The 26,421-nt window shown below is 39.1% G+C and overlaps 2 protein-coding genes across 3 annotated transcripts in view; one reads left to right on the top strand and one right to left on the bottom strand.

Moving 5' to 3' along the window:
* The first annotated feature begins 2,108 nt into the window (after positions 1-2,108).
* Positions 2,109-16,888, top strand: bri3bp (bri3 binding protein). The gene is made up of 3 exons (XM_034170415.1): positions 2,109-2,429; positions 14,246-14,348; positions 14,612-16,888. Exons 1-3 carry the CDS (start codon positions 2,253-2,255, stop codon positions 15,031-15,033), a joined length of 702 nt encoding a protein of 233 aa, XP_034026306.1. The 5' UTR covers positions 2,109-2,252; the 3' UTR covers positions 15,034-16,888.
* An 8,575-nt stretch (positions 16,889-25,463) lies between these two features.
* wdr31 (WD repeat domain 31) overlaps positions 25,464-26,421 on the bottom strand; it is a 32,370-nt gene continuing 31,412 nt past the window's right edge. For both annotated transcript variants that reach the window (XM_034170413.1, XM_034170414.1), the window contains exon 10: positions 25,464-26,417. In XM_034170413.1, the coding sequence (XP_034026304.1) occupies positions 26,215-26,417 (203 nt within the window). In that variant the 3' untranslated portion in view covers positions 25,464-26,214. The remainder of the gene's footprint in view (positions 26,418-26,421) is intronic.

The following is a 26,421-nucleotide window of genomic DNA, read 5'->3' as shown; positions in this document are numbered from 1 at the left end:
TTGACTTTCATGTTTCCATCCCCTGACTTTGAAGAAACCTAATAAAATTAAAATAATAATAATAAAATTGATAAAATAAATCAATAAAATTGATCAATAAAATTGATTATTATTTACAGGTATTATCAAGTTTTAGAGATTTACTTTCAGTTTGAATTTGAGGAAGATAATTTTAGAAAATTTTATTCTTTATATTTTTTTCTATTTCTTGCATATGAAATGGAATAAACAAATTAAAATGTGTGAAATTCCAAGTGTTCCAATACTTTTGAATGAGTGTGGTATTATTACTGTTTTGTTTAAGAGTGTTTAATTTTCACTGTTGCTGCACTTTGCGTGAAACCATAGTCATATCGTATATCATACTGGTAACATTGAGATACGATAATGTTTGGAAAGTGTAGGAACACGGACCCACAACAGGGGGCGCAAATGAACGGACAATGGAGAAAGTCAAATCACAAAGTTTTACTGTTGTGAATTCACACAACAAACACAACAGATTACAAATACAGCAGTAACCGAATTCCAAAGGTGTCGTGTGGGCAGGCTCGACGATAGGAGACGTCTGTCCGAGTCGAACCGGAACCACCCGATTTCCTCTGCCACCGAACCCCGGGGATACTGGAGCCGCCAAGTCCCGAACCCCAGGTGGCCACTGCCTCCGCTCGTCGGATCCGGTACTGCTGGCAAGGAACAGAAACAGTCAGGTGTGGGTGCGGCTGCACCCAGCAACACACAGGGTGGAAACACCACCTCCACCTCTTGTCAGGAAAATACAGGTGAGTGCAGGAATGTGAGTACTTATCCAAAATACAGTCTCCTGCTGTCTTTTCTCTTTCTGTGTAAAGGCAAAATGTATTTAATGGTCAAAAGATAATCCGTTAGGCTGGATACGTTACCTCCTTGGTAGAGCGATATCTCGGCAATGAGGTGGAGATGCCGTCCTGCTGATATACCTCCCTGTTGATTGATATCAGCTGTCTCGTCTCAGGTGATGGGTGACAGCTGTCACCCTGGCTGCTCCTGTGAGGCGGCAGCGCCCTCTGGTGCCTGGAGCCCGCACTCCAGACAGGGCCCTCTGGTGGTGGTGGGCCAGCAGTACCTCCTCTTCAGCGGCCCACACAACACGATAATTTGGCTCTATTGTACAGCCCTTCTGGCAACTAGCTGAAAACTTTGAATATTAATTTACATCTACATTTAAAAAATGCTTAAAGTGGAAGGGGGTTAAGAGGGCTGTAATTAGGGGGGGTCTGTGGGGTGGAGCTCCCCCCCCCAGAAGCTGCAAGGCAAAAAAAGAAAAATACTTAAAAAGGTAGAAAGGTTTTAGCCATGCTAATGCTCCCCTGAAGCATTTGCTCCCAAAAAAAATCTTAAGGACCTAAATGACATGGTGAGATGCTGAAGAGCTTCACTCATTCATGTCTGCGACATGTACATATTACATTTATTAATTTCTACATTCCAGTATAAACCGTCTCCTGTTCTGTAGAATTTGTTGGACTCTTTAATCATCAGTCGATCATCAAAACGAATCCTTGGAGATTTCGTGGGTCAGTTTTAGAGAGTTGTCAGATGTTTTATCAGCAGTTGCTGAAAGTCCACGATTGTGTCCTTGACTACTTAGTGAGAGTAGTCAAGGACATTTATTTAGTCTTAATGCATGTTTGGTCCTCCAAGACTGAGCAGATTGGCACGGACGTCAACTATGTTGACGCGTGGGGGCAGCAGTGAGCTAGTCTGACTAAAAAATCACATGGCAAAACGTGCTGCTTTTCAGGACTATCGAAAATCTGATAACTCCTGAAGGCAGATTCCATAAATTGACGCTTATGTTGCAAAACCAACAATTGAATGCTGCACCGTCCCGGGCTATATAATAGCTGTTAGACTATTAATCCGGCATTCTAAAAGTGTCGAGTCATATGTCATTGCTTTTTGCCAGTTATCTGATCTGTTTTGTTTATATAGTTTATTGGCACAAAAAACGGGAGTATTCGCTATCAGGTTCATTCATGATCGACGGCTGTTTATTTGTTAAAATGCATACATGTAAATCACTGCTAGCAAAACCCTCAACCCGACGAGATGTTGAAGTCAATATTCCGACAGTCCTTGAAGGTATCGTCCGCTCTTGGCTCCACCATCACGGTGTCTTTTTCCCCCGCCACACTGAGGTGCACTTTGAGGCAGCTATTGGACTCATTTACGTCCATATTTCGGCTTGACATCACGGTATTTTTGACGCAATGAAGACAATCAGGTCGGTGGCGGTGTTCTTGGTGCTTTTGGTGTCTCTGCTGTGCGTAGCTGAATCTGCCAGGAGTCGAACCAACAACCAGAACAGCTTCCGACGGGCAGCTAACGGTGTCTACCAGACTCTGAGCAGCGTGTTCGGCGAGGACAACATTAGAGCCTTACATAAGGTGAGTGTGGTCTGTTTGACCTGTGGATGTCCTACAGTCTGACGGTGTATGAGAGCATGAAGAGGAGGCGTGTGGGCCTCGGCGGCGATGTGACGGATGCCATTTTGAAGGTTTTATCAGAATGGGCCCTTTTTTGTTGGCTGTTATAGGTTCTCTCATAAAGTTTCCTCATAAAGTGTTTCCTGCATGTAACTGGAAAAATATCAGATGTCGAGCCACACTCGTGATGTTCACTATCAAACTGCAGTGCTGCTGATGCACGTTCGGTTTTTTGTCATTACCCATAATGCAACGTATCGCTACGCAACAGTGCTTGGCGCGCGAAGTCATTGGAAGAGTTCCGGTTTGTGGTTTCATCTATGGCCATCGCTAATGTTTCACATTGTTCAGGAAGATCCCTAAAGTTTAGGGGTTTGTCAGACAGGCAACTCACAATGATCAATAATCTTTTGTATTTTGTGCGGGTCCTCAAAGGAATTGGAATTCTTACATGTGTGCGGATTAACGGAAACATGCCTTAAAGAGTAACGAATAAACAAGTGGAATGCAGATTTTTATTATTTTAATTTTTTTTTTTTTCCTAGCTGTTTTTAAAGAACAGACTCACTGAAAACTGTATAAACATAAAAAGCTTAGTAGTTCTGGTTGGTCGTCACATGTTTCACACATGTAATTGCGTGCATGCACAGAATGGATTTGGGAGGTGGAACAGATCTGGTACGTACAGGCCCAGAGGTGAGACTTACCACATTTCCAGACAGAAACAAGCCCCCCAAAAAAACGATGGGGCCTCATAGTCTGTTTCGAACACGCTTATCCTGCAGTCAGACAAATGTAAGCACTCATATTTCATCTATTCTGGCAGCTGTGTCCAGCCACTCTCTTATTGAAGCCAATTGTCACACAGCCGAAAATCGTCCAGACCAGTTACAACCTTTTATCTGACATCGGGTGGGCTTTACAGAGTGAGAGACCATTGGCTTACGTAAATTACTACAGCTAGGCTAAGATAGCTCAATGGATCAGTAAAAAATGTGGCTTATATGTATACAGTGCATAATTATTGGGCAAGTGTATATTCTGACCTTAACATGTCTATGCATATTCCCCATCTCCAAGCTATAGAAACCTTGGTGCTTATTGGATTTAAACATTTCGAGTGTATGTACAGGGTTGGGAGGGTTACTTTAAAAATGTATTCCAATACAGTTACTAGTTACCTATTGAAAAATGTAATCAGTAACGTAATCCAAGTACCATAATGTTAAAGTAATGTAATTTGATTACTTTCAATTACTTCTGGATTACTCCAATATCAAATATGCTAATACAGACAAAGAAACTAAATATAAATAGTCTTAACTACATAGTACAGTTTATTAAGTAAAAATAAAACTGTTTCTTTTACATGGCATGCTATGTTTTATTTCACATTTTGAATTAAGGAGCGCCACAATATTGTTTTAAACACACCCAGTGTTCACCCTGCTAGATTTTCAACAAAAACATGCCAACAAATGAAGGATAATGAAAACTCAGGTGTTATGCAGATGAATTTGTAATTAAAAGTGGCTTGCAGAACAATATACAAAAAAAAAAAAAGTCTACTACTTGTTCAGTAAATTCACACCATGTTTAACATATCAGTCCACTATTGAAACTTTCAAATAAGAACAGCATAATGAAACCATTAAGTAAATAGTCAGTAAGGAGGCGTGATCGCCATTTTAATTCCGGGCAAGTTAGTGATTTGCGCACATAGAAGTTCAAGAAACAGGTGGAATATGCCTGGAAAGCTGCGCATGTTGGCAAAGCCACAAATGGAGGAACAAGGGAGACAATATTTCCTTCCTAAGTAAGTGGTTTTGGTTCTTCTTGTCACTTTGTCCGTGATATTTGGTTGATAAACGCTGTATGTCTCCTGCTGTACCTGTGTCGCCCGATGACACAGACATTAACTCTTCACTTATGTCTAGTTGATATTTTCCACTGCTAGACCAATGTCTAGTTCAAATACTTATTGTTAGTGATTAAAATTGTTCCACACATAGAGATGTGTACCCACACCACTGACTTCATGAATGAAACTCGGTCAATAAAGGATAATTGTGTAAAATATAATATACAGTGGTCCCTCGTTTATCGCGAGAGTTACGTTCTAAAAATAGCCGCAATAAGCGAAAAGTAGTCCGCGTTATTTTTTTTACAATTATTATAGACGTTTTAAGGCTGTAAAACCCCTCACTACACACTTTATTCACTTTTCTCAAACAGGCATTAACATTTTCTCACTTTTCTCTCATGTGTAAACATTCTCAAAGTTCAAACCTTAGTAGAAAAATAAAACCAACCTGTGTTCAGGACCAAACATTTGGTTTGAGAAATAAAAATAGAACGTTTTCCTACAAATAATTATGAGGCTTTAGAACTAACAAATTAATTTTAACTATCAACCCTACGAGGTTTGACACATAAGAAATTATAATAGTGACTGACCAGTATTTCACAGTTCCTCTGATCACGCCTCTTCATCCTGGCGGCCCCGCCGCTGTCGCGCCTTTTTCCACTGAGCCACACCTCGGTGCAGGTGTCTTTTCTCCGAGTGAAGAACACAGTTACGGGTAGTTGTTGGCTCTCTTTTTTTCTTCTGGGCGAGAAGATTCTTATAAACAGACACCACAGAACACAATGCGCGTACTCTCCCCACTTCGCGGTTGCCGCGACTGGCCTGCTTGGTGAGGACGCAGAACACAATGCGCTGTAAAAAAAAAAAAAAAAAAGCATGCAAAACTGCGATGGCCGCGAAAGGTGAACCGCGTTAAAGCGAGGGACCACTGTATATATAAATGTATTGTAATGGTTTTAGGAGCTGCAGCAGGACGCCTGACCTCAGCAGCTTGAACAGCGCAGGATCCGTGTAACTTTCAATACTAATATTTGGGAATGTGTGTGTCAGAGTAAGTTTAATACTTGCCTGACATAATTTAAATGTAATTTAATTTTATTGTCTCAATATCCAGGTCAAAATGGCATTTTTAACACGTATTTTGCGAGCATTTTTCTGAGTGTGTCCAGTCGCGGATCTCCATTGAAAATGCATTAACATCCGGTACTTCATCAATATTTTGCCCGGTTAGGAGACGTCATGTCGCTGTTCATGAAGGGACATTTCGTTTCAAATAAAAAAAAATATTATATACAGATAATATAAAATGCATTAAAATTGTAATCCTGCGAAGTAATCCCCATTTTTATTAAATATACCTGTAATCTGAATACGTCTTTTTTCTGTAACTGTAGCAAAATACAGTTACCTTTTTTTTTTGTATCTTAATTACATAATGCCGTTACATGTATTCCGTTTACTCCCCAAGCCTGGTATTTATTGTGTAATAAGGTAGGGTATTGGCATGAAGTGATTAATACATGAATCAAGGTGTGCATAATTATTAGGCAGTTTCTTTGCTTCAGGCAAAATGGGCCAAAAAAGCATATTTAAAACCTTCAAAAATCAAAAAATGCAAGCTGCTTTTCAGAGGGATGTAGCACTCTTAAAATAGCTAAGCTATTGAGGTGGGATTACTGAACAGCCAAGCGTGGGGGTTTTAGTTTTTTGTTTGTTTGTGTTTTTTTTTGAAAATTAGAGCTCCTAGCGCAATTCTATTGTATTTGCATTAATAGTAAATGCCCACCAGGTGGAGATAGTGCTCCATGTCAAGAACCTTAAGTTACAGGCTGCTGTGGGGACACTACGGTGACCTGTTGCCAGTGTGGGCACAGCTAACCAATCAGCTAACTGAAAAGTTATCTTTTTTTAACGCTAAACCAATAAACTGCCTAAAAACGTATCGGAAGCTATAGATAAGTGATAACTTTCAATTTTGCCTCAAACACGCTCTTAGGTACTAAGAAGCTGATTTTGAGTTTAGACACTGCCAAAGCTTCTGATAGAATCAGTAGCGATCACAAACACAAACAGCCATTGGGCCAGCACTTGTCTTTGTGTACTCTGCTCCCTGCTGTAGGAGAACATCATTTACCTGACATAATACAGTGGTCCAGTGATGAGGTAGAGGTCTTAAAATGGAAAGCAGGTTTGAATTATGGTTTTGCTTTATAAATAAAATTATTCTGGATAGAATAAACTACATTAATGTAAACTCTTAAAATGTACAAAGTGATATATAACACATCTGTTAATTTTAAAATAATGCACTAATTCTGAAGATTTGAACATTAACACACAGAAGCCCAAAGGGATTATGGGTAAACTATGAACCAATAAAGGAATAAATAAGGGAAAAAAAAAAAAATTTCCAGTGTGTTGTCTTCATCTTCCCTGGGTTTTTTGACTCTCACACATGGAGCGAGTTGCTGTGCTCCATTTGGTGTGGAAAGCTGACAAACATTGCCAGTGGTGCCGTCCCTGGGTTCACAACATCCTCATGAGACGTTCCCAATTTGGGGAGTTTCATTATTGCTGCAGCTTCTGCAGCAAATAACTGGAGCTGCAGGAGCTCCAGTTTGATGACCTCCTGTCCCGTTCACGCGCGCACATGTAAACAAAGTAAAGAAAAAAACTGGCTGCCACTGCGGTTCCTTGCTCTCTCTCCCCTCAAACTCTGTCATTGTGTTTAACAGTCACCATTTGTTTTATTATACATCTGTGTAGTTTAGGGCTGCCACAACTAGTCACGACTACGTCGACTATTGAAACCTTCAACGACTAATTTATTAGTTGACGAGTCGTTTATTTTATTTAAGTCTGTTTTTGCCTCACTTCATAGTTTTAGGCAGCGAGCCGTCCTGCTGTCATTTGGACGTTCAAACTTGGATAAGATGGCCAATTAAAACAGTGGCCGTCTTGTTCAAAGCAGTCTAAAATGCGCAGTTTACCGACAGAGGTGTGTGTGTGTGTGTGTGTGTGTCAACTGAACGGAGGCACGAGATGTTAGGTCAGGGTTGGGCAACGAGGGCCGAGACACTGCATGTTTTCCTTGCAACCAATCACCTCAGCAGGTGGGTTGCTGATGAGCTTCTCCCTTGAACATAAACACCTGGTTGTCAATGAAATCACCTGCTGAAACACCTGAACATTAATGAAATCACCTGCTGAGATGATTGGTAGCAAGGAAAACCTGCAGTGCTTCTGCCCTTCATGGCACATGATTGCCCACCCCTGCGTTAGGTTCTGCTGAGAACCATCAGTGCATGTGAGACAGCGAGCATGGAGCAGAGCGAGAGGATTTTAACCCAAGTGAACATGTTAAAAAAAACAAAAAAAAAAAAACGTGGAGCTGCCTTTACTCTCTGAACTTTCTCTACCCGTGCGGTTTTGATGGCACCGACCTGTTCAACACCATGTGCATGTCGTATACTGAATTTATGAGCTCATGAGATGAAATAAACAGTTATACGAGTACATCCTTAAAAAATGAGACTATATAAATGAACTGAGCAAAATTACACATACACGGGTTTAAAAATAAAACCCTGCTGTTGTAGGAGCTGTACAGTGATGTTCAGAGGCACAGGTCACAAAAGCAGTGTGAGACTCTGAACTTTAATAGCATTATTTCCCAGATGTATTTATTTATTCAATCTTAAGCTTAATGTAGTGTTCAAGCACAAAACGTGACTGATGAGGAGAAGAAAATGACTTCATCACACTAAAATGAACTGGAGTCAGAATAAAAATACAAGCTACGATTTTTGTTATTTTTCAAAGTTATTATAAGCTGCAGCTATATGTTTTATTCATTTCAAGTGAGTACCTCTTATTTTATTCTGATTTATGTATACAAAAATATGGGGAGTCAAATCAGCCTGCTTTGTTCTGTTTAGTTCTGTTTTGTTCTGTTCAGTTTATATCATATAAGTTTTCCTGCACATGTCTGTGTTTTTTTTTTTTTTCTTTCCTTCTTTATAAGAGTTTGGTGTTTGCATTTGCTCCACAAAGTTTTACAACACAATAAAATGTTGTCACACTTTTCTTTATGGCAGTTCTGTAATTTCAGAAATGCAACAGAAACAACCACAAATCAGAAAAAGTTCGGAATATATGTAAAATGAAGATTAACAATAAAAATGTTGCACTATTCCCAGTTTCTCCACCCACAGAAGCCAAATGTTTTTCCAGAGTTGTGTCTTGGTGGCTTCCCTCACTTGTCTCCTTCCAGCATGGACGTTTAGTTTTTGAGAACTGCCTACCTGACACAGATTTACTATAAAGTACCACACTGTTTGTATTTCTGAATGATTGATGTAAATGAAGTCTAAGAAATAGTCACTGATTTGGAAATGTTCATGGTTTCATCCCCTGACGTTTCTCGGAAAATTATTCAGGCCTTAATTTAGGAATTTACGTATGATCCGACTAGTTGACTAATCGCAGAAATAATCGTTTGACTAGCCGACTATCAAATAGTCATTTGTGGCAGCCCTAGTGTAGTTAATAAAATTATCTTCACGGACGATTCGTTCGCACTCGCATGTGGAAAAAAAAAACTGTCTGCTGCTGCTGCTCTCCCCTCAAACTCTCCCCAGAGAGGAAGAGTCTGACACATCAGAGGAGGAGTTTTAAGGTTGATATAAGACTGACTTTTGGTTGTGCAAGTAACTTTTTTTGGTGCAAGTAATTTTTTTGTTACTAGCACCAGTGCAAGTAGGTTAAAAAAATGTATTCGACCCCTGCCTTTTGAATGCTTGAATAACGATGTCAGTCGCACAAAGAACTCAAATAATAGTGAAAACGTATTCGGTGCGGTGTCATAACACATCAATCAGTCGCTCCGTGAGGCGTCATGACATCAAGCTTGGTTCACATGGCAAGATAATTAGGCCGATATCGGACCCAATCTTCCCCTTCCGACAATCTTAAGGACACCCCAACAATCGTGATGACACTAAATCTAATCTTATCAGATATTCCTGCAATGTGTGGTGTGTTAAGAAGGACGTGAGGAGCTAAATGTGACATGCAGCTAATCAGAAAGCGAGGTGTGTGACCTGGGAATGTTTGTGTGTGAAAACTGTTGTGTATGTTGTTTTTGCCATGTGGCTGGCACGACACACTGTACAACTAAACCTGTCAGATCTATGATTTTTTTTATCTCCACGTGTGTGGTCTCTCAGGTTTTGGAAACCTACTTTAAAATTACCTAATTTTAAAATCCTGCGGTCAGACAACACTGTGATATAACCAGTCGCCAGTAGATGGCAGTGTTCTATGCATTTTGACGCCGGTTATATCACACGGCCTGAATCACAATTTAACAAGACTTTTCGGCTTGAGAAGCAACCTGGGCTTCATCTGGCATTTTTACATAAAACAAACACAATAACAACGTCTGTAAACCCAGAGAATATATTCACGAGAGTTTTAGGCACAATATACAAAGAGATTAATGCTGTTGTCCCTGTGGAGCCTGATCAGAGCATCTCAAATTCATTTCTTCTGTCGTGAATGTACTGAGATACCCATAATGCACCTGGACACATGTCCACACTAAAACCTTCAAAATGAGTGCATTACTTTAAAACTAAAACATATATCTGATATTTTCACTTTATAAAACTTCAGATGTGACGTTAATTTAAATAACTTGTCCAAAATTAGTTTGGTTAAAATTTTAACCATAAGTTAAAACTGTATGCCTCTGGATGACTTGGGTGATATTGCCAGTGTGTTAGTATGGGGTCAAAAGAAAAGATTTTTTTTTTTTTGTTACCAGCTCTCCTTTGCCTGCAGAGGATAGAGCGGTTTCTTCTAGAACCAGCTCTTCTCTGTTTGCAGAGGATAGAACTGTGCATCTACTACAAAAAGCTACGTCTGCAAAAATGTTAGTGGTCTAAAAATTAGCAGACCAAAACTTATCGGAATATAATTGGTCCAATGATGGTTTTCAAAGTTATCTGAAAAGCTAATCCGATAATGAAAACATTATCTTTGATAGTTAGCGGATTAGTGGAACTGTGCCCACCACTGCCTGTTGCTCATATTAGTGCATAATCAACAGGGTTGCAAGAAACCTGTAGAAATGATAAATGATGAAATTAACTGCAAAAGATGAGAAGAATTAGTAAGGTTGAACTAGATGGACCTTTTCAGGTTGAAAATGGACTTAAAACCCAAACCTATGTCCAGTTTTTACTAAAAGATACTTTGCTGAAGCAGTGGAAATTGTGCATAGTGCATATTTTGCATTTTGTGTCCCCAGTTATACAGCTTCACGATGGAGTGGTATATAGTAGAGCTGAAACAACTAATCGGGTTAATCGATTAAAATCGATTATTAAAATAGTTGTCAACTAATTTAGTCATCGATTAGTTGCTAAATAACTTTGTTTTACCGCAAATGTTTTGTTTCTTCCATATAATCAACCGAGCTTTGGTTTGAATCTTGAACCAATGAAGGAGTGCTTCGAGCTGCTGCTTTGTCGGTTTAATTTTTTTTATTTTGCTTTCTTAATTTTTCCCCACTAAAACCCTAAAGAGCATATGTCTGTGAGGAATATTTATCTTTTTTATGTTAAACTGACCTGTTATGGTCTTCTGAAACAGTTGATTGATGTATTTTATGCTAATGCCGATGCTAATGCATTAGCATGTCTATGGCGTTTTCAATGTTAAAGTTAGCATTAAGCTGCTGGCATTTCAGCATGTTTGTGCATTTGTTTTCTGTATAAGAATTAATGGCACAGCATTTGTTGTCGTAAAAGAGCCAAATGTATACAAATTATAATATTTTTAATTTATTTTTATTTATATATTAATAATAATAGCAACAATAATAATACTAATAATAACTAATAATGCTGCAATACAATTTTAGAGAAAGAGACATGAGTCACATGTGTCATTGTGAAATGACCACATAGTTTACAAGTTATACGGAGAATGTTGCACATATAATGAGTCAGGCTACAGTTTTTGATTTAGGTTTTATGGTTAACTGGTTATGCTAATTGCTCATTTGCAGCAACAAAAATACCTCTTTTTTCCCATATATTTTATAACACATATATTTCAATATTGTTTTATGGCAACTCAGCACTTTGATAAAGCAATGCCATTTGAAATAATTATTTTGTTCTTTATTATAAACTGTTTTATTCTTTATTATTTTATATTTCAACAGCCAAGGGACATTTGACGACTTGTTGTTTTTCAAGTATTTTAAGTTTTCAAATAATGTTCTGTTGTTAAATAAAGTGATGGAAGGAGAGAAAATTGTTTCCCTGGCACATTTTTAAAAAATTCCCTGCTAATCAGATTAATCGATTAATCATGTCGAAACCCCATCAGATTCATCGATGATCCAAATAATCCGTTTGTTGCAGCCCTAGTATATAGGAGGATTTTCCTAAAAACAAGGCCTGAAAGTTCGGCTACAATTTGGCAGTTACAGCTGAGATACAAGCCTAGATTTGATGTTTTGGTGAAAGAAAATCCTTCTCTATACCTATTCATCATGAAGCTGTAAAACTAGTGATACAAAGTGGTAAAACATGCACTATTCACAATTTCTCCAATCACAGCTACATAATCCTATAACTTCTGGGTGGTCTTGGTGGCTTTCCTCTTCTCCTTCTTGCACAGTCACTCAGTTTTTGAGAACTGTCTACTCCATACAGATTTACCATAGAGTGCCATACTGTTTGTATTTCTTCATAATTGATGTAAATCAAGTCCAAGACATATTCAGTGACTAAGAAATGTTCATGTATCCATCCCCTGACTTGTCTGATGAAAACTGGTAATAAAACCGATTATTTACAGGTATTATACCAAAGGGGTCCATTACTTATCCAACCCATCATCTTGGCTTTAATATAAAGTTAGCTATATCAAGTTGTAGAGATTTGTTTGGAGTTTCAGTTTAAGGAAGATAATTTTAGAACTTTTTATATTGAGAAGCCTGATTTACTTTTTGTATTTGAAATGGCATAAATGAAATCTGTGAAATACTAAGGGGCCAAATACTTTTGCAAGGCACTGTATTCCTCTAGCCCAGTGATTTTCAACCTTTTTTGAGCCGCGGCACCCTTTTTATATTTACAAAATCCTGCGGCACACCACTGTCATGTGTCACGTGTCACGCACCACTAACTCGACTGTCTCTACACGGTGCATTAGCACCTTAGCAACACGTGCGGTACAGATATGACGTAACATAGTATACTATAGTCATGGAGCTGTATATAAGAACTAGAGAGCGCAGTCCCATTGCTGCACACTAAACAAAAACATCCCTTCATGAACGGCGACATGACGTCTCCTAACCGGGCAAAATATTGACGAAGTACCCGGATGTTAATGCATTTTCAATGGAGATTCGCGACTGAACACACTCAGAAAAATGCTTGCAAAATACGTGTTAAAATGCCATTTTGTCCTGGATATCGAGCCAGTAAAATTAAATTATATCAGGAAAGTATTAAACTTACTCTGACACACACACATTCACAAATATTAGTGTTGAAAGTTACACGGATCTGCGCTGATAAGCTACGCTGCTCGGCTGAGCTGCTGCTGTGTTCAACGCAGCACGGCTCCTAAAACCATTACAATACATTTATATATATGATATTTTTACACAATTATCCTTTATTGATCGAGTTTCATTCATGAAGTCAGCGGTGTGTGTGTGCACATCTCTGCTTGTGTGGCAGCACAGCACGGGTCATTAATCTCATTATTTTAAGGTGCAAAAAAAAAAAAAACTCCCCAGTCTTGTCGAACAATTTTTAGTCACTAACGACAAGAATTTTAACTAGACATTGGTCTAGCAGTGGAAAATATCAACTAGACATAAGTGAAATTAATGATCCGTGTTATCGGGCGACACAGGTACGGTAGGAGACATACAGCTGTTTATCATCCAAATATCACGGTCAAAGTGACAACAATAACCAAAACCACTTACTTATGGAAGGAAATATTGTCTCCCTTGTTCCTGCGTTTGTGACTTTGCCAACATGCGCAGCTTTCCGGCATATTCCACCTGTTTCTTGACGAGACTAAGTGAACTTCTATGCACACAAATCACTAACTTGCCCGGAATTAAAATGGCGATCACGCCTCCTTGTCTGCACACCGCTCAGCGCTACTGCGCGCTTTGCTGCCATCTACTGGAATAAGAGCATTACACCATCTGCCACACTATTACAGCACATACACCCAATAATGGTGATATTTGATTATTGCCCACGGCACCCTGACGATCGATCATGGCACCCCGGTTGAGAATCACTGCTCTAGCCAAAACTCATTTTCCTATTTAACATTCTGGTTTGAGATTTATTAACCTTTTGGATTGACTAAACACTATTTGTTCAACGATAAAATTAATCCTCAGGAACTTGCCTAACAATTGTGCACACAGTGTAGGCCTGGATTCCTGTTGGTGCTGGTTAGGGGTGTCCCAGTCTGATCACAGTGACTGGAATAGGCTTAATCAAGGCTTTTGTTCTTTTTTCTGTCATTGATCTTTTCAGATAAATTAAAACAGGAGTCATACAGATCAGTGAGTGTTCTTGCCTCTCTGCTTCACGAGCTCTGTGCTGACAGAAACCACTGCTGCTTGCTGCAGGCTCACCCAGCAGCAGTGCAGTGCATATTTCTGCTCTGCTTCTCTTCAAATGCACATGAAATCTATATTAGTCACAAAGATCAGTGTGCTTTTCTGTCTTGTTCCAGGGGAAGCTGGTATTGAACATGCAACCACGACTACTGTTATTAGTTTGGACAAATCAGGTCTGGTCTGTCTTTGTTTTTGCTCTAAACACCCACACCTCTTTCTTTGATTCTGCAGTTTTTCTCCAAGACAACAGAGCGGTTTGTCCATGGTGTGGACTCTTTTCTTGACACCATCTGGAAGATCTGGACAGATCTGTTGGATGTAATGGGCATTGACTGTAAGAGTTCATTCTTAAGCTCACATTCATGACATTTCTGTTTCGTGTAATGTCTGACAGGGATAACTGGACACAGGAATGCATTGTCTTCGAAAAGAGCTTTGAAATAATGATTTTTGATTCTTTTTTCCTCCCTCTCTCTCTCTCTCTCTCTCTCTTTCTCTCTCTCATGTGCTTGCATTGACAATTTAGTTCAACTGTATGCTCGAAAGAAACACATTTCATGAGTTATTTTTCCTCTTCTCTCTTAATTTCCTTTGTAGCATCAAACATCAGCCACTACTTCTACCTGACATCTCTCACTAACTCCCCGGCTCGTATCCTGCTCCTCATCGCCATGATACTTGTGGCCTACTGGGTCCTCTCCATGTTCCTGGAGGGTTTCTTTTATCTTCTGCATGGCGTCTTTGGACGCTTCTTCTGGCTGGTGCGCGTCATTCTTTTCGCCTTGTCTTGCCTCTACATCCTACAGAAGTTTGAGAGTGACCCTGAGCGCACAGTGCTGCCACTGTGCTTCATCACGGCGCTGTACTTCATGACAGGGCCTGTGGGAGTATACTGGCGTCGGGGAGGTGGAGCAGGTTCACTGGAAGAAAAAATCGACCACCTTGACACTCAGATCAGACTGCTCAACATCAGGCTGAGCCGTGTCATAGACAGCCTGGAATGCACCAGCGAGCAGTAGCTGACAGAACCAGTGAGGTAGAAGGAGAGTTGGAGAGCAGTGGTATGTTGAATTGGCTGCAAAGCTGATTCCTTCTCACATTTGCAACAGTACAATTATTGCATATTCACAACTGTTTTCAGGTGAGGACAAGGCTACATATGAAAACAGTATTTAACTGTTTAAGTTCCACTTCATTTTGAGTTAGGTGAAATCCTCAGAACACTTGACCTGAAGATTATGTGATCAAGCGTTTTTATTTTTTATTTATTAATCTTAACTTTAAAGTTTTTGAGATATCTTTGCTACTTCTGTGAAGAGGTGATAGTTCAAGTGGTTTTCTAGGTACAGTCCTAATTTGGTGCCACGGCTTCTTTTTGGATAAACTCCGGTATGTATTGGGGGTTTGAATTTTTGATGTTTTAAAGCATTTTCAATACTTTTGTCACATGAACAAGCATATCTTGGGTATGTATCCTTGTGAATATTCATTCCTTATCTATTCCATCCACAAAAACATTTTCCCTTTTTGAAATGTTGAAATAGGTTAGCTGTATTATATGGTGGACAAATAGAAACACATTTCTTATATATCAAAGTCGCAAGATGTTAGACAATTGTTCATTTAAAAACTTATTTATTCCATTTTCAGTCCAAACAGGTATAGTATTGTAGAAGTCTAGAGTGTTGTTAAGTCACCAATCTATCTTAGCAATAGTTGACATCAGGACCTCTTTTTCCTGTGTGAATGGGTGTATGATGCATCAGGATCGTGTGTGTTTTTAAATTTATGAAATGGAACGCAGTGAGTATTGTAAAGCACCATTAAACTGGGAGAAAATCCAGAAAGGCAGCAATATCTCAGGGACTTGTTTTACAACTGTATCAGACTGCAAGGTTATCAAGTACACTGCAGTCAAAAGATGTATTCAAGTTGTTGCTAATATTGACATGAAATTTGATTATAAAACAGGCAACCTGAGTAAACACAAAATAAAGTTCATTAAATCATTTTTATTACTTAATGAATTCATGTGAAAATGTAATTGCCAGTTGCCTTCACTCTGTCCTTGAACTGGCTGTGACAGTTTTAGCAGCAACGACCAGGGGTTAAAGTGGGATTTGGCAGGTGGAGGAACCCTAAATTCCAGTGTGGCCATAAAATGACACCTTAAATAACTTCCATATTGTTTTGTACTGCAAGCACCGATGGACTCCAATGGACATGCCATGTGATCAGCTGACTTACAGTAGACAAAGACGAGTCTGCAGAAAGTTGTTGCCAACAACGACAAACACTTCAGATATCTGGAGATCAGTGTTTCCTGCCACTGAAGGATTTATCTGAACCACATTGTTGGGTTTTTGTGTATGAATCGCATTACGCAGCCATGTGCAAGACAGTGGTTCAGTGTTTAGCACTCTTGCCTCACAGCAAGAAGGTCTGGGGTTCAATTCCACCCATGCCCAGTTCCTTTCTGTGTGGAGTTTGCATGTTCTCCCCATCTCATCTCAAAAAAAAAAAAAAAAAAAAGGGCGGCACGGGCCAAGCCTGCTGCAGGCTTCACCCACTTTACCTCAGTTTGGAAGACGGACTGTTTAGTGCACATAAGTGCACTAGTGCACATAAACAATGTCAAATGTATATGTGTTGTCTTTAATTCTGATGTGCCATTTTTACGGTAAACAATAATTGTGGATTAATTGCTGTATCTTGACTGAGGTAATTGGAGTGTAAACGTAATTTTGTTGTTGTTGCACTTGTGTAATGACAATAAATCTCATCTCATGTCTGTATGGGTTTCCTCGGAGAACTCTGGTTTCCACCCATCATTTAAAAACGTGCACATTAGGGTCTGCTCCTTGCAATGTACCTGACCAAGGCAGCATCTCTACATCTTGTTCCCTGGGTGCTAGACTGTGGCTGGCCCCTGCTCCTAGTGGTTGGATTGTGTCTAACGTTAATCAAGATGGTTAAATGCAGAGGACAGTTTTCATTGTATGTACAATTAGAATAGATAGAACATTATTAATCCCTTGGGAAGACTCCTTAAGGGAAACTGAGGTTCCAGCAGCCTTGCATAGCAGCACACAGTTTCAAAAGTGAAAGTAAAAAACATTTGCAAATATAAATACCAGAAATACTGCTTGGTACTGGTTTACTGGCTACTACTGTTCCTCTGATTCCCATCCTCTGTCTTCCTGTTATTCCTCCTCCCCGAGTGAGGAGTTCAACAGTCTGATGGCCTGAGGGAAAAAGGAGTTTTTCGGTCTGTTGGTTCTGCACTTGGGAAGGAGTAGTCTGTGGCTGAAGAGGCTCCTCTGGTTGCTGATGACCGTGTGCAGAGGGTGACTGGCATCATCCATAATGTCCAGCAGTTTGTCCAGTGTTTTCTTCTCTGCCACCGTCACCAGAGTCCAGCTTCATGCCAACCACAGAGCCAGCCTGCCTGATCAGTTTGTCCAGCCTGGATGTGTCCTTCTTGGATATGCTGCTTCCCTCCAGCACACCACTGTGTAAAAGAGGATTCTGGCTACTACAGACTGGTAGAACATCCACAGGAGTTTCCTGCAGATGTTAAACGACTGCAGCCTCCTCAGGAAGTATAGCCTCCTCTGTCCCTTCCTGTACAGGTGGTTGGTGTGGGTTGTCCAGTCTGCTGTCCAGCCACAGCCTGAGGTACCTGTAGGAATCCATAGCCTCCACCTCAACTCCCTTGATCACAACTGGTCACAGTCTTGGTCTGGACTACTTCCTCCTGTTTTGCAGAGGTTGACTGGTTTGTTAAATCATATGTTTCATAACAACTATTTTACTACCACTGAGTACATAATGAATATTAGAAACATGTATGGCAGAGGGTGCAGATACCATTTTGAACTTGCTGACAGATGCCCAGGTTAAAACTATTTTAGGTTTGCTCAGGTTGCCTGTGAGTTCAAAAAGAATGCGTGTCTATATATATATATATATATATATATATATATATATATATATATATATATATATATATATATTTTTTCTTTCATTCATTCATCTTCTACCGCTTACTCCAGTTAAGGGTCGCGGGGGGCTGGAGCCTGTCCCAGCAGTCATAGAGCGCGAGGCGGGGTACACCCAGGACAGGACACCAGTCTGTCGCAGGGCCACAAATAGACAAACAGACACACACACACACCTATGGACAATTTTAGAGTCCAATCCACTTAACCCGCATGTCTTTGGATGTGGGAGGAAACCCACGCAAACACGGGGAGAACATGCAAACTCCACACAGAAAGGCCACGGGAATTGAACCCATGACCTTCTCGCTGTGAGGCAACAGTGCTAACCACTAAGCCACCGTGCTGCCCGGAATATATATATATATATAAAATGTGTGTGTGTAATATTTTTTCCCAGCATTGTACTGAATATATGACTTATTTGTTCTGATTATGGGTTGAAACGTCTCAGAAATTCACTCCGTTAACAAATTAATTCAGGTTGAAATGTAAGGTTTGACTCATATCTGATTTTCTTCAGTTGTTTAAAAGCTTAATGCCAGTATCTAATAATTTAATTTTATTTTTGCTTGGATATGGTTAGTTTGTATATTTAATTTTGAAAGTGGAATTTTAAGTGACTGTGTGAAGGTAAAAGCATATCACCTTAGGCTAATAAACCAGACCCCACTCGCTTCACAAATGCATTTGCTTTCCCACACTAATATTGTCTACCAAGAAAAGTAGAAATTGTGGTGTTATTGTACCACCACAAATTGTCTGAAAACTTAACACAGTTTTATACATCTTTGAGCGTTAGAATGGTCATGTATGTCTAGTTTAAAATGGAACTGTTCAACTTGATTACAGTTGGCTCCAGTGCCTTTAATCTTCCACTATGCGTATTTTGGACTTGACTTTGAATTGTTCATTCATGAAAGTTCTTATTAACAATTTTATAACCCCCCACAATCCCCCTAGCACAATGTTCTGTTACCAGCAATGTTTGTGTCACTGCAGCCAACTGTAATAATTTTTTATCACTACTCTCATTGACCTACATTTTGTGGACATCTGTTCCCATTAGTCCTCCATAAAGTCTTGTTTTACATTTGATAAAACCTGAACTTATCGATAGTTGAGTATAATACAATGGGCTGTAATATCCTGACAAGAATGTCAGTAATGTGGCATGGGGATATTTAAATGATTAAACAGCTGGTGCAGCTCATGACCTAGACCAGTATTTAACCCTTTGTCACTGAAATGAAACCACACAGCAAGTGCACTAACTGCAGTTATAGAATGACTGAATAGATCCTTGTCATTTAATTGGTGGTTTGTAGGTCACATGACATGGATTATTTGTACCATTTGCTATTGTGTTCCATTTACTGTGCAATTTTTCTACTATACAGTTTGTGCTGTTGCACACCGCTCACAGTGATGGCGCTTAGTTTAACAACACACATGGTGGAAGTTTATTGAAAGTGCTCATTTTTCGAACACAAAAAAACAACTCCAGTATCCCGTAAAGCCATCTAGACGCATTTGCAGTATTCGCTGGGACGTCCCTAGCTGAAGTAGAACCTCTGTCAAATGAAGACCTCGACATTTCTGTCTCAATTTTTCGCTGGACTGAGAAATGCAGACAACAGTCTGTACACAAAGAAGTCCCTACACAACCTCAGCTGTGGACTACATCGTCAGGATTGTTTTTAAACTATGACTGTTTTTGCAAGTTGACTAAGAATAATTTTGGATTGGACTGGTATTTAAAATTCATGTTGGACTGTCAAAGGACCAGCGACGCACACAAAAATTTAAGTCCCCTTCTCTTGTTTCTAAATAAAATATCAAATGACAAGGATCTATTTTAGCCGTTATATGGAACAAATAATGAATGCTTTTTCATTTGTGCAATGGAAACTATTTCATGAGGTGAAAAATGGAATGTTCCATTTTTCACCTCATGAAATATTGTTTCCATTGCACGAATGAAAAGAAACATTCATGATTTGTATATTAGCGCCTGATGCCAAAGCATGCCATATTTTTATGCCTGCAGTGGTGCATTAAATACTTGTTACCCATCTAGGTAGAAAACATGTCCAAATTGACTGGAAGTATCTAAGCCTTTGTGTTTTATTTGGTTGTTCCACTACAATTAATTAACATTTGCACTTACTACTGTACTGTAGAGACCAAATTATTAAATTGTAAATGGACTGCATTTATATAGTGCTTTTATGGTCACTTTACAGTGATGTGTCACATTCACCCATTCACACTCGCACACTGATGTCAAGGTGCTGCCATGCAAGGCGCTCACTATTTGTTGTAGGAATGTGTTAAGTGAATAATTGGAATGCAGTATGTTACTGAAGAATGTTTATAAGTGTTTTCTTAGGGGATATTTAGCACTAAGGTTCTGAGGTTGGGTGAGCCTGCAAAGTTCATTTGAAGGCGATACCCTCATTGAAACCACTGTAATGTCAACATTTAATTGAGGTATGTAATACTGTACTAAAGGTGCCATGACACTTGCACAACTTTGATCCGCGCACTTGCATGCACGTCGTGATTATCCCACCTGCTGTGTTCCCAACTGGATGCAGCGCTTCCTTCCACCGGCTGCCACGTGCTCTGCGCTGGAAGCTGTGTGTATAAAATAATTATTTTGTAGCGGATTAATCATTTTCTCTGCATGTTGGCTGTTGAAAATGGCTCTGATTGCTTCCTGAATCACAGAGGACCACTCCAGCAGCAGCCGTTCACGCACGTGCTGAATGAGTTGGAGAAAGCCTTTGGAGCCATCTAAAAAAGGTAATTGTCATGTTTACATTGTCATGGCTTGGTAAAACAGTTGCATGTTCTTTCCTTCTTGTGTGCAGCTGTAAAAGTATGTTTATGATAGATTTAACATCTCGTTATAATCATTCAGACGAGCTGCGCTCTGATGCGGTGCGCAACCACTCACTCTGTTCACTTCTTTACTTGACTTGATGAGCTGCACGTAGTGTTGGCAAGCAGATCGTGCCATGTTGCACGACATTTATGCGTGAAAGATTTTTTTTTTTAACATTTAAAAATTCTCTGTGCAGTTGCATGCCCCTCTCACGTTCAGTCTACACCCGTTAAAGACGAGTTTACTCCTACATGACACAGGGTGTGCAATGCATGCATCAAAGTCATGCAAGTGTCAGGGCACTTTAAGACTGCCTGTGTGAGGGTAAGTTCAATATTTTGGGGCTTTTTTCAGACACTGAAAATGAGCTGTGGGGAAGAACCCGTGTGTCTGACAATTTCATTTAAGTTTTGTCTATGTTTTAATAATTATGCCTAGCAGCGTAAAGACATTGAGATAAACCATCCAAAAATAGACATAGACTGCATGAGGGGGTTCTGAACTGTTCTTTCCAGTCTTATGTAGGAGACACTGTATATTTAAAGTGGTTAATGAGCAAAAAAAAAAAAAAAAACATTTTTTTTTTCTTTTCAGTAAGTGAATCTGATACAGGAAGATGCCAGTGTGTCAGTCGATTGGCACCTCTGCACTGAATTGTCAAATTATGTTTATATTTGTTGAAAATGTCTTGCATTCTAATCATTTAATGTATTCCACTTATATTCCTCCATGTAGCCTGCTTAAAAATGTGGCGTGCCAATAAATATCTTCATTTTTAGGCTTTTTTTATATATATATATATATATATATATATATACATGTTTTGTAATGTTCTGAGTAAATTTAGCTGTTTATTTTTTACTTTTTTTTATCAGTAACTGTGTAGTACAGTGATATGGTGAGCACCAAATACTTCTGCCTGCTGTTTAGTTTGTGTCCAGTATCACATGTTGGTGGGTAAATTATTCTTTTGAGACTTGTCACTGAAAATGAGGTCCATATTTGAATAAATTATACAGAATATGAAAATGTCTCTTGATTCTTGAATAAATTCAGAGTTGTAATGTGGAACATTATACCAAGAAAAATGTATAGGCTACAGCATGTTCAAAGATTTTTTGCAGGCTTGACATTTAGTAAAAAATTGTTTAAACTTTTTTCCTCTTTGTTTAGTTATACTGTATTTCTCATGACATCACACATTACAGCACTGTCTTCTTTACTCAAACTAAATAGATCTAACCAATTCTATACCATTAGTATCAGTACTTTTTGATTAAATTTTCTTTATACAGCACCAAATCAAGTAATCTCAAAACACTACACAGTAAGCTATAACCTTTTCCCACCCCATGAACAGATGGAGCCAGCGGGAAGGAAAGGCTCCCTCTGTCTTGATTACAGGAAGAAACCTCAAGCAGACCAGGCTCTGGGGTGACCATCTGCCGTGGCTATACCAACAAAAGCATAACACAAGATTGCATGAACATGCCTTCACAGAAAGGGGAGTCACAGGATATTTTGAACATGTTCTGCAACTGAATTTCAGCGCACGACAATGCAGAGACATCTTTTTTTATTATTATTATTCAGTGACCGTCAAAAGAATGTGCATGAAACCACTGTGCTGCTCTGCATACCAATTTTGTGTAATCAAGTTATTTTAAAAACGTTCAAAGGTATTGAACAGAAACTACAAAATTCCTTTCATAAACTGAAATATAAAAAATTTAATTGTGTACTGAACACTTATTGGCACCCTTTGATGAATTTACAGTAAATAACAGGTGTTCTTGACACGAGTCAGTTTATAGACACATGAATATTTCCAAGTCACTGAATATGTTTTGGACTTAATCTCCAATCATTAACTAATACATAGAGAATGAAGATTAGCTCATGGTGCCGATAAGGTTGAGCTTTTACACATTTTAATTTCTTTATGCCATTTTCAAAAATGTCATTTAGGCTCTATATCAAAATTCCTACAATTATACATTTTAAATGTAACTAAAAAATAAAATTCAACAACATGATATAAGCTGAATAAAAAATAAACACCAAAATTATGTCTTTCATAAGCAATGGCACCCTTTAGTAAAATACAAATCATAAATTTTCCAACCACTTCTCTTGAGACATGTCAGGGGATGGATACATAAATTCCAAGTTATTGAATACAGTATGTCTTGGAGTTCATTTACATAAGTCATTAACAAATAACAGTAGTACTGCATGGTAAATCTGAAGTAAATAGTTCTCAAAAACTGAGTCACCATGCAAAAAAGGATATGAGTGAGGGAAGCCACCAAGATATCCATGATAAATCTGAAAGTTATGGGCTTCTGTGATTGTGACTGGAGAAGTTGTGCGTAGTGCAACATTTGACTTGCATCACCTGTCACAGCTTCATGGTGGAGTAAAACAGGATTTTCTTTAAAAGAAAACATGAAATTTCAGCTAGTTTGCCATAAGCCACATGGGAGACTGAAACTAGATTTGATCAGTTTGTATGAAAATTTGTAGTCTCATTGTTAGTTATTTATGACTGTTGATGCAATATACAAACGTTGCACAATGTGTAGTTTCTCGAATCAGATCCACATATGTTTACAACATTTTTACAGTTGTCATGATGATGATGTTTGTATAGTCTCTTTTAGAAGAGTGAAATAAATAAAAATGAAAAAAGTCCATTTAAATCAAACGTCGATTTTAAATAGAAAAATTTCAAAAATCCTGACTTTTTTTTTAACCAGCCCTGTTTTAAGGCCCGGCCGCCCAGTAATACGGCACATGGCATTAGCTGAACGAAGGGGGGGAGCCACAAATCGTTGAGAAAAAAATGAATGAGCCGGCACTTCTCCCATCACCGAAAACCCTGCAAGTGCAGAGCGCATAAAGGACCGAAATGAAACCGAAACTAACAAAAGAAAAATGAAGCAAACGGTGACCTTGATGCTTTGCAGCTGCGAGCCCTAGTTGTGTTGTCAACAGGTCTTCACTACAACAACGTGTGCGCGCACATGCATATGCGTAAATAGTTAAAGTAGTTGATGAAACATTCTTGCCGCTATTGTTTCTGTATGAAAACGTTGCTTTTCAACCCACACATGGACGAGTCACGTTCAGCTCGTCTGATCTTTAGTTATTGATCTGTTCAGATATCGTCAATGTTCGTGCATGACGTCGGACTTGGTAGGTTCGATGAAGTTGGACGACAATCAAACAGAACACTGACGGTACGGGAACTACGCAAACGACGAGGAACCATCAAGGCAGAAAACAAAAAGGAATACAGACAAATTGACGTCAGGATTCGTTCACATTTTCAACAGTTTGAAAATTCTGACAGCGCCAGCTGCAGGAACAAAGCTGGACGATTGTTAAACGATGTCTTTGAAAGTCAACGTAAGTCCAGATTTCTTGTTTCGTTTTGGCTTTGGTGTATTTTTTTTAGTGCCATGTGACCGGGGCTTTAAAATATATGATTCAACAAAACTGGTTCATTTGCATTTATTTCTCAACACATTTTAAATTCTGTACTTAAAATATAGAGGTAACAGTAATTCCAACCAGGGGTGTATATAGTCCAGTGTAAACGATGACGGGATGGTTAAAAAGACAACCAGGAGGTGAAGATGAGAGCCCCAGTAAAATACAATAAGTAAGGCTGTGACTGGATTGATGCCAGATTGCACACTGGAGTGAGCTGTTGCCATTTCTTCATCCAATATGGATGCATCTCCAGTCTCCCCACAAAATGGACCCACATCCTGCAGAGCAAATTTAAATGTTCCGGTTTAGAATGCACACGTTAACGCAAGTACAATCATCCCACACTGACTCTCATTATGCCTGGTTCACATGACAAGATAATTATGCCGATTTCTGACCCGATCTTTCCCTTGGATGCCCGACTATCGTGATAGCTCTAAAGATAACATGGGTCAACATGATTTTCCTTGCATGGAGTTTTCAATGGATTTTGAGTCATTTGGGGTGCTTAATCTGAATCTGGTGTTAGCTTTTGCCAGTCACATCACGTTTTTGAGATATAAAAACATATTTCTCAGATCAAGCATTGAAGCAAAAGCTACAGTGTCGTACACCTCTTCAGCGCCATAAATGATATTACGGCTCTTGTTCACATTTTGCAAACCTGGGCCCGTATCCGCAAAGCAACTCGAAGCCCTCTCAAAGAGCTCCTAACTTAGCCTAAAATTTCCTGGCAAGCAATCTTGGCCTGAGTGAGCCAGCAGGTGTCTGAGAGCGACTTTGAGTGAGGAGGAGACAGAAACTCCTATCTTTGTGAGGAGGCGGGGTTGACCCCATTGCTAGGTATGACGCAGTCCTCCAAGAGCTGTGAGTGGTTGTCACGGAAAGGGGATGAGACATAAAAAACAAATGTACTCTGCCCTCCTAGTCATGAATGGACAGTGAAATCAACCGATCATATAACCTGAACTGCATTAAGATGTGCAATCGTGAGGATAATTTTGTCATGATGATGAAACCCAGCCTGCTTTTGCAACAATTCATATCGACTGATTCAAACTTTGATTATTATAACAATATTTTAAAAATTAATTACTCTGGTATTTTGCATAGGCATTTCAACATTGAAGTATACAGAATATTGGCATAAAACTATTAGCATCTTCACTTAAAATATTGTCAATAGATTAATTCTATGAAGGGAAAAAGCATGTAAGTACATTCATATCTGTGTTGAAAGTATTCCATTGTTTTTAAACTTCACAAGGTTAATGCCATCAGCACTGCTATGTTTATTGATATTAGCCAAAACTAAATTATGCATGTACTTCATTCTTCAGTTTTGCAGATATTAACAATTAGCTATGAAAGGCTTAACAAACAAGACAACATATCAGACTGTCTTCTATATCAGATTCTTCTGTTTAAAAAAAAAAAAACATTCAATTTGTGTTTGGAGTGCAGTTCTCTGTGAGATTCAGGAAAAATGATACAAAGTTCCTGTAGCAACTCAGCACAGGGTACTGAATTTATCTGCATGGCAAGTGTGGATCTCCAAATGTGGACTCAGGATGCTTAGTCTCAGTGCTAACAAGTCTTATTGTGTGCTTACATTCTTGTTGGTTAATAGGTAACTGGACCTACTAACCAGTCCCCCAGAAAAGCAGATGTTACAGGTAACCCAAGTCCATTCTGCTATTTTCTCACAGATCTCCTGTATGACTATTACAGTAGAAAGCAAATTTGATTTTAAAAATGTTCACATCAGTCAGTGCTGCTGGCTGTTGTGAGGTGATATCTCAGTCGGATTATCAGAAGCGTGCAACAACTTTCATGTCAAGTACACCAGCAACACCTGAAGCTGCCTCAGAACCATGAGCCCGGTTTGATCCCTGCTCCATCTGGATATGGTGAAGGCCGGTATTGAAGCTGGCACATAGCAGATTGGTGGAGTCAATGGTAGCCAGAGAAACCAGGGGACCAGCACCATCCAGAGACAGCGTCCCTAAACAGACTGA

Source organism: Thalassophryne amazonica, chromosome 5 (assembly GCF_902500255.1).
Source record: "Thalassophryne amazonica chromosome 5, fThaAma1.1, whole genome shotgun sequence".
Taxonomy (NCBI): Eukaryota; Metazoa; Chordata; class Actinopteri; order Batrachoidiformes; family Batrachoididae; genus Thalassophryne; species Thalassophryne amazonica.
Note: the sequence above shows the minus strand (reverse complement) of the source record. Positions and strands in the feature narration are given on the sequence as shown.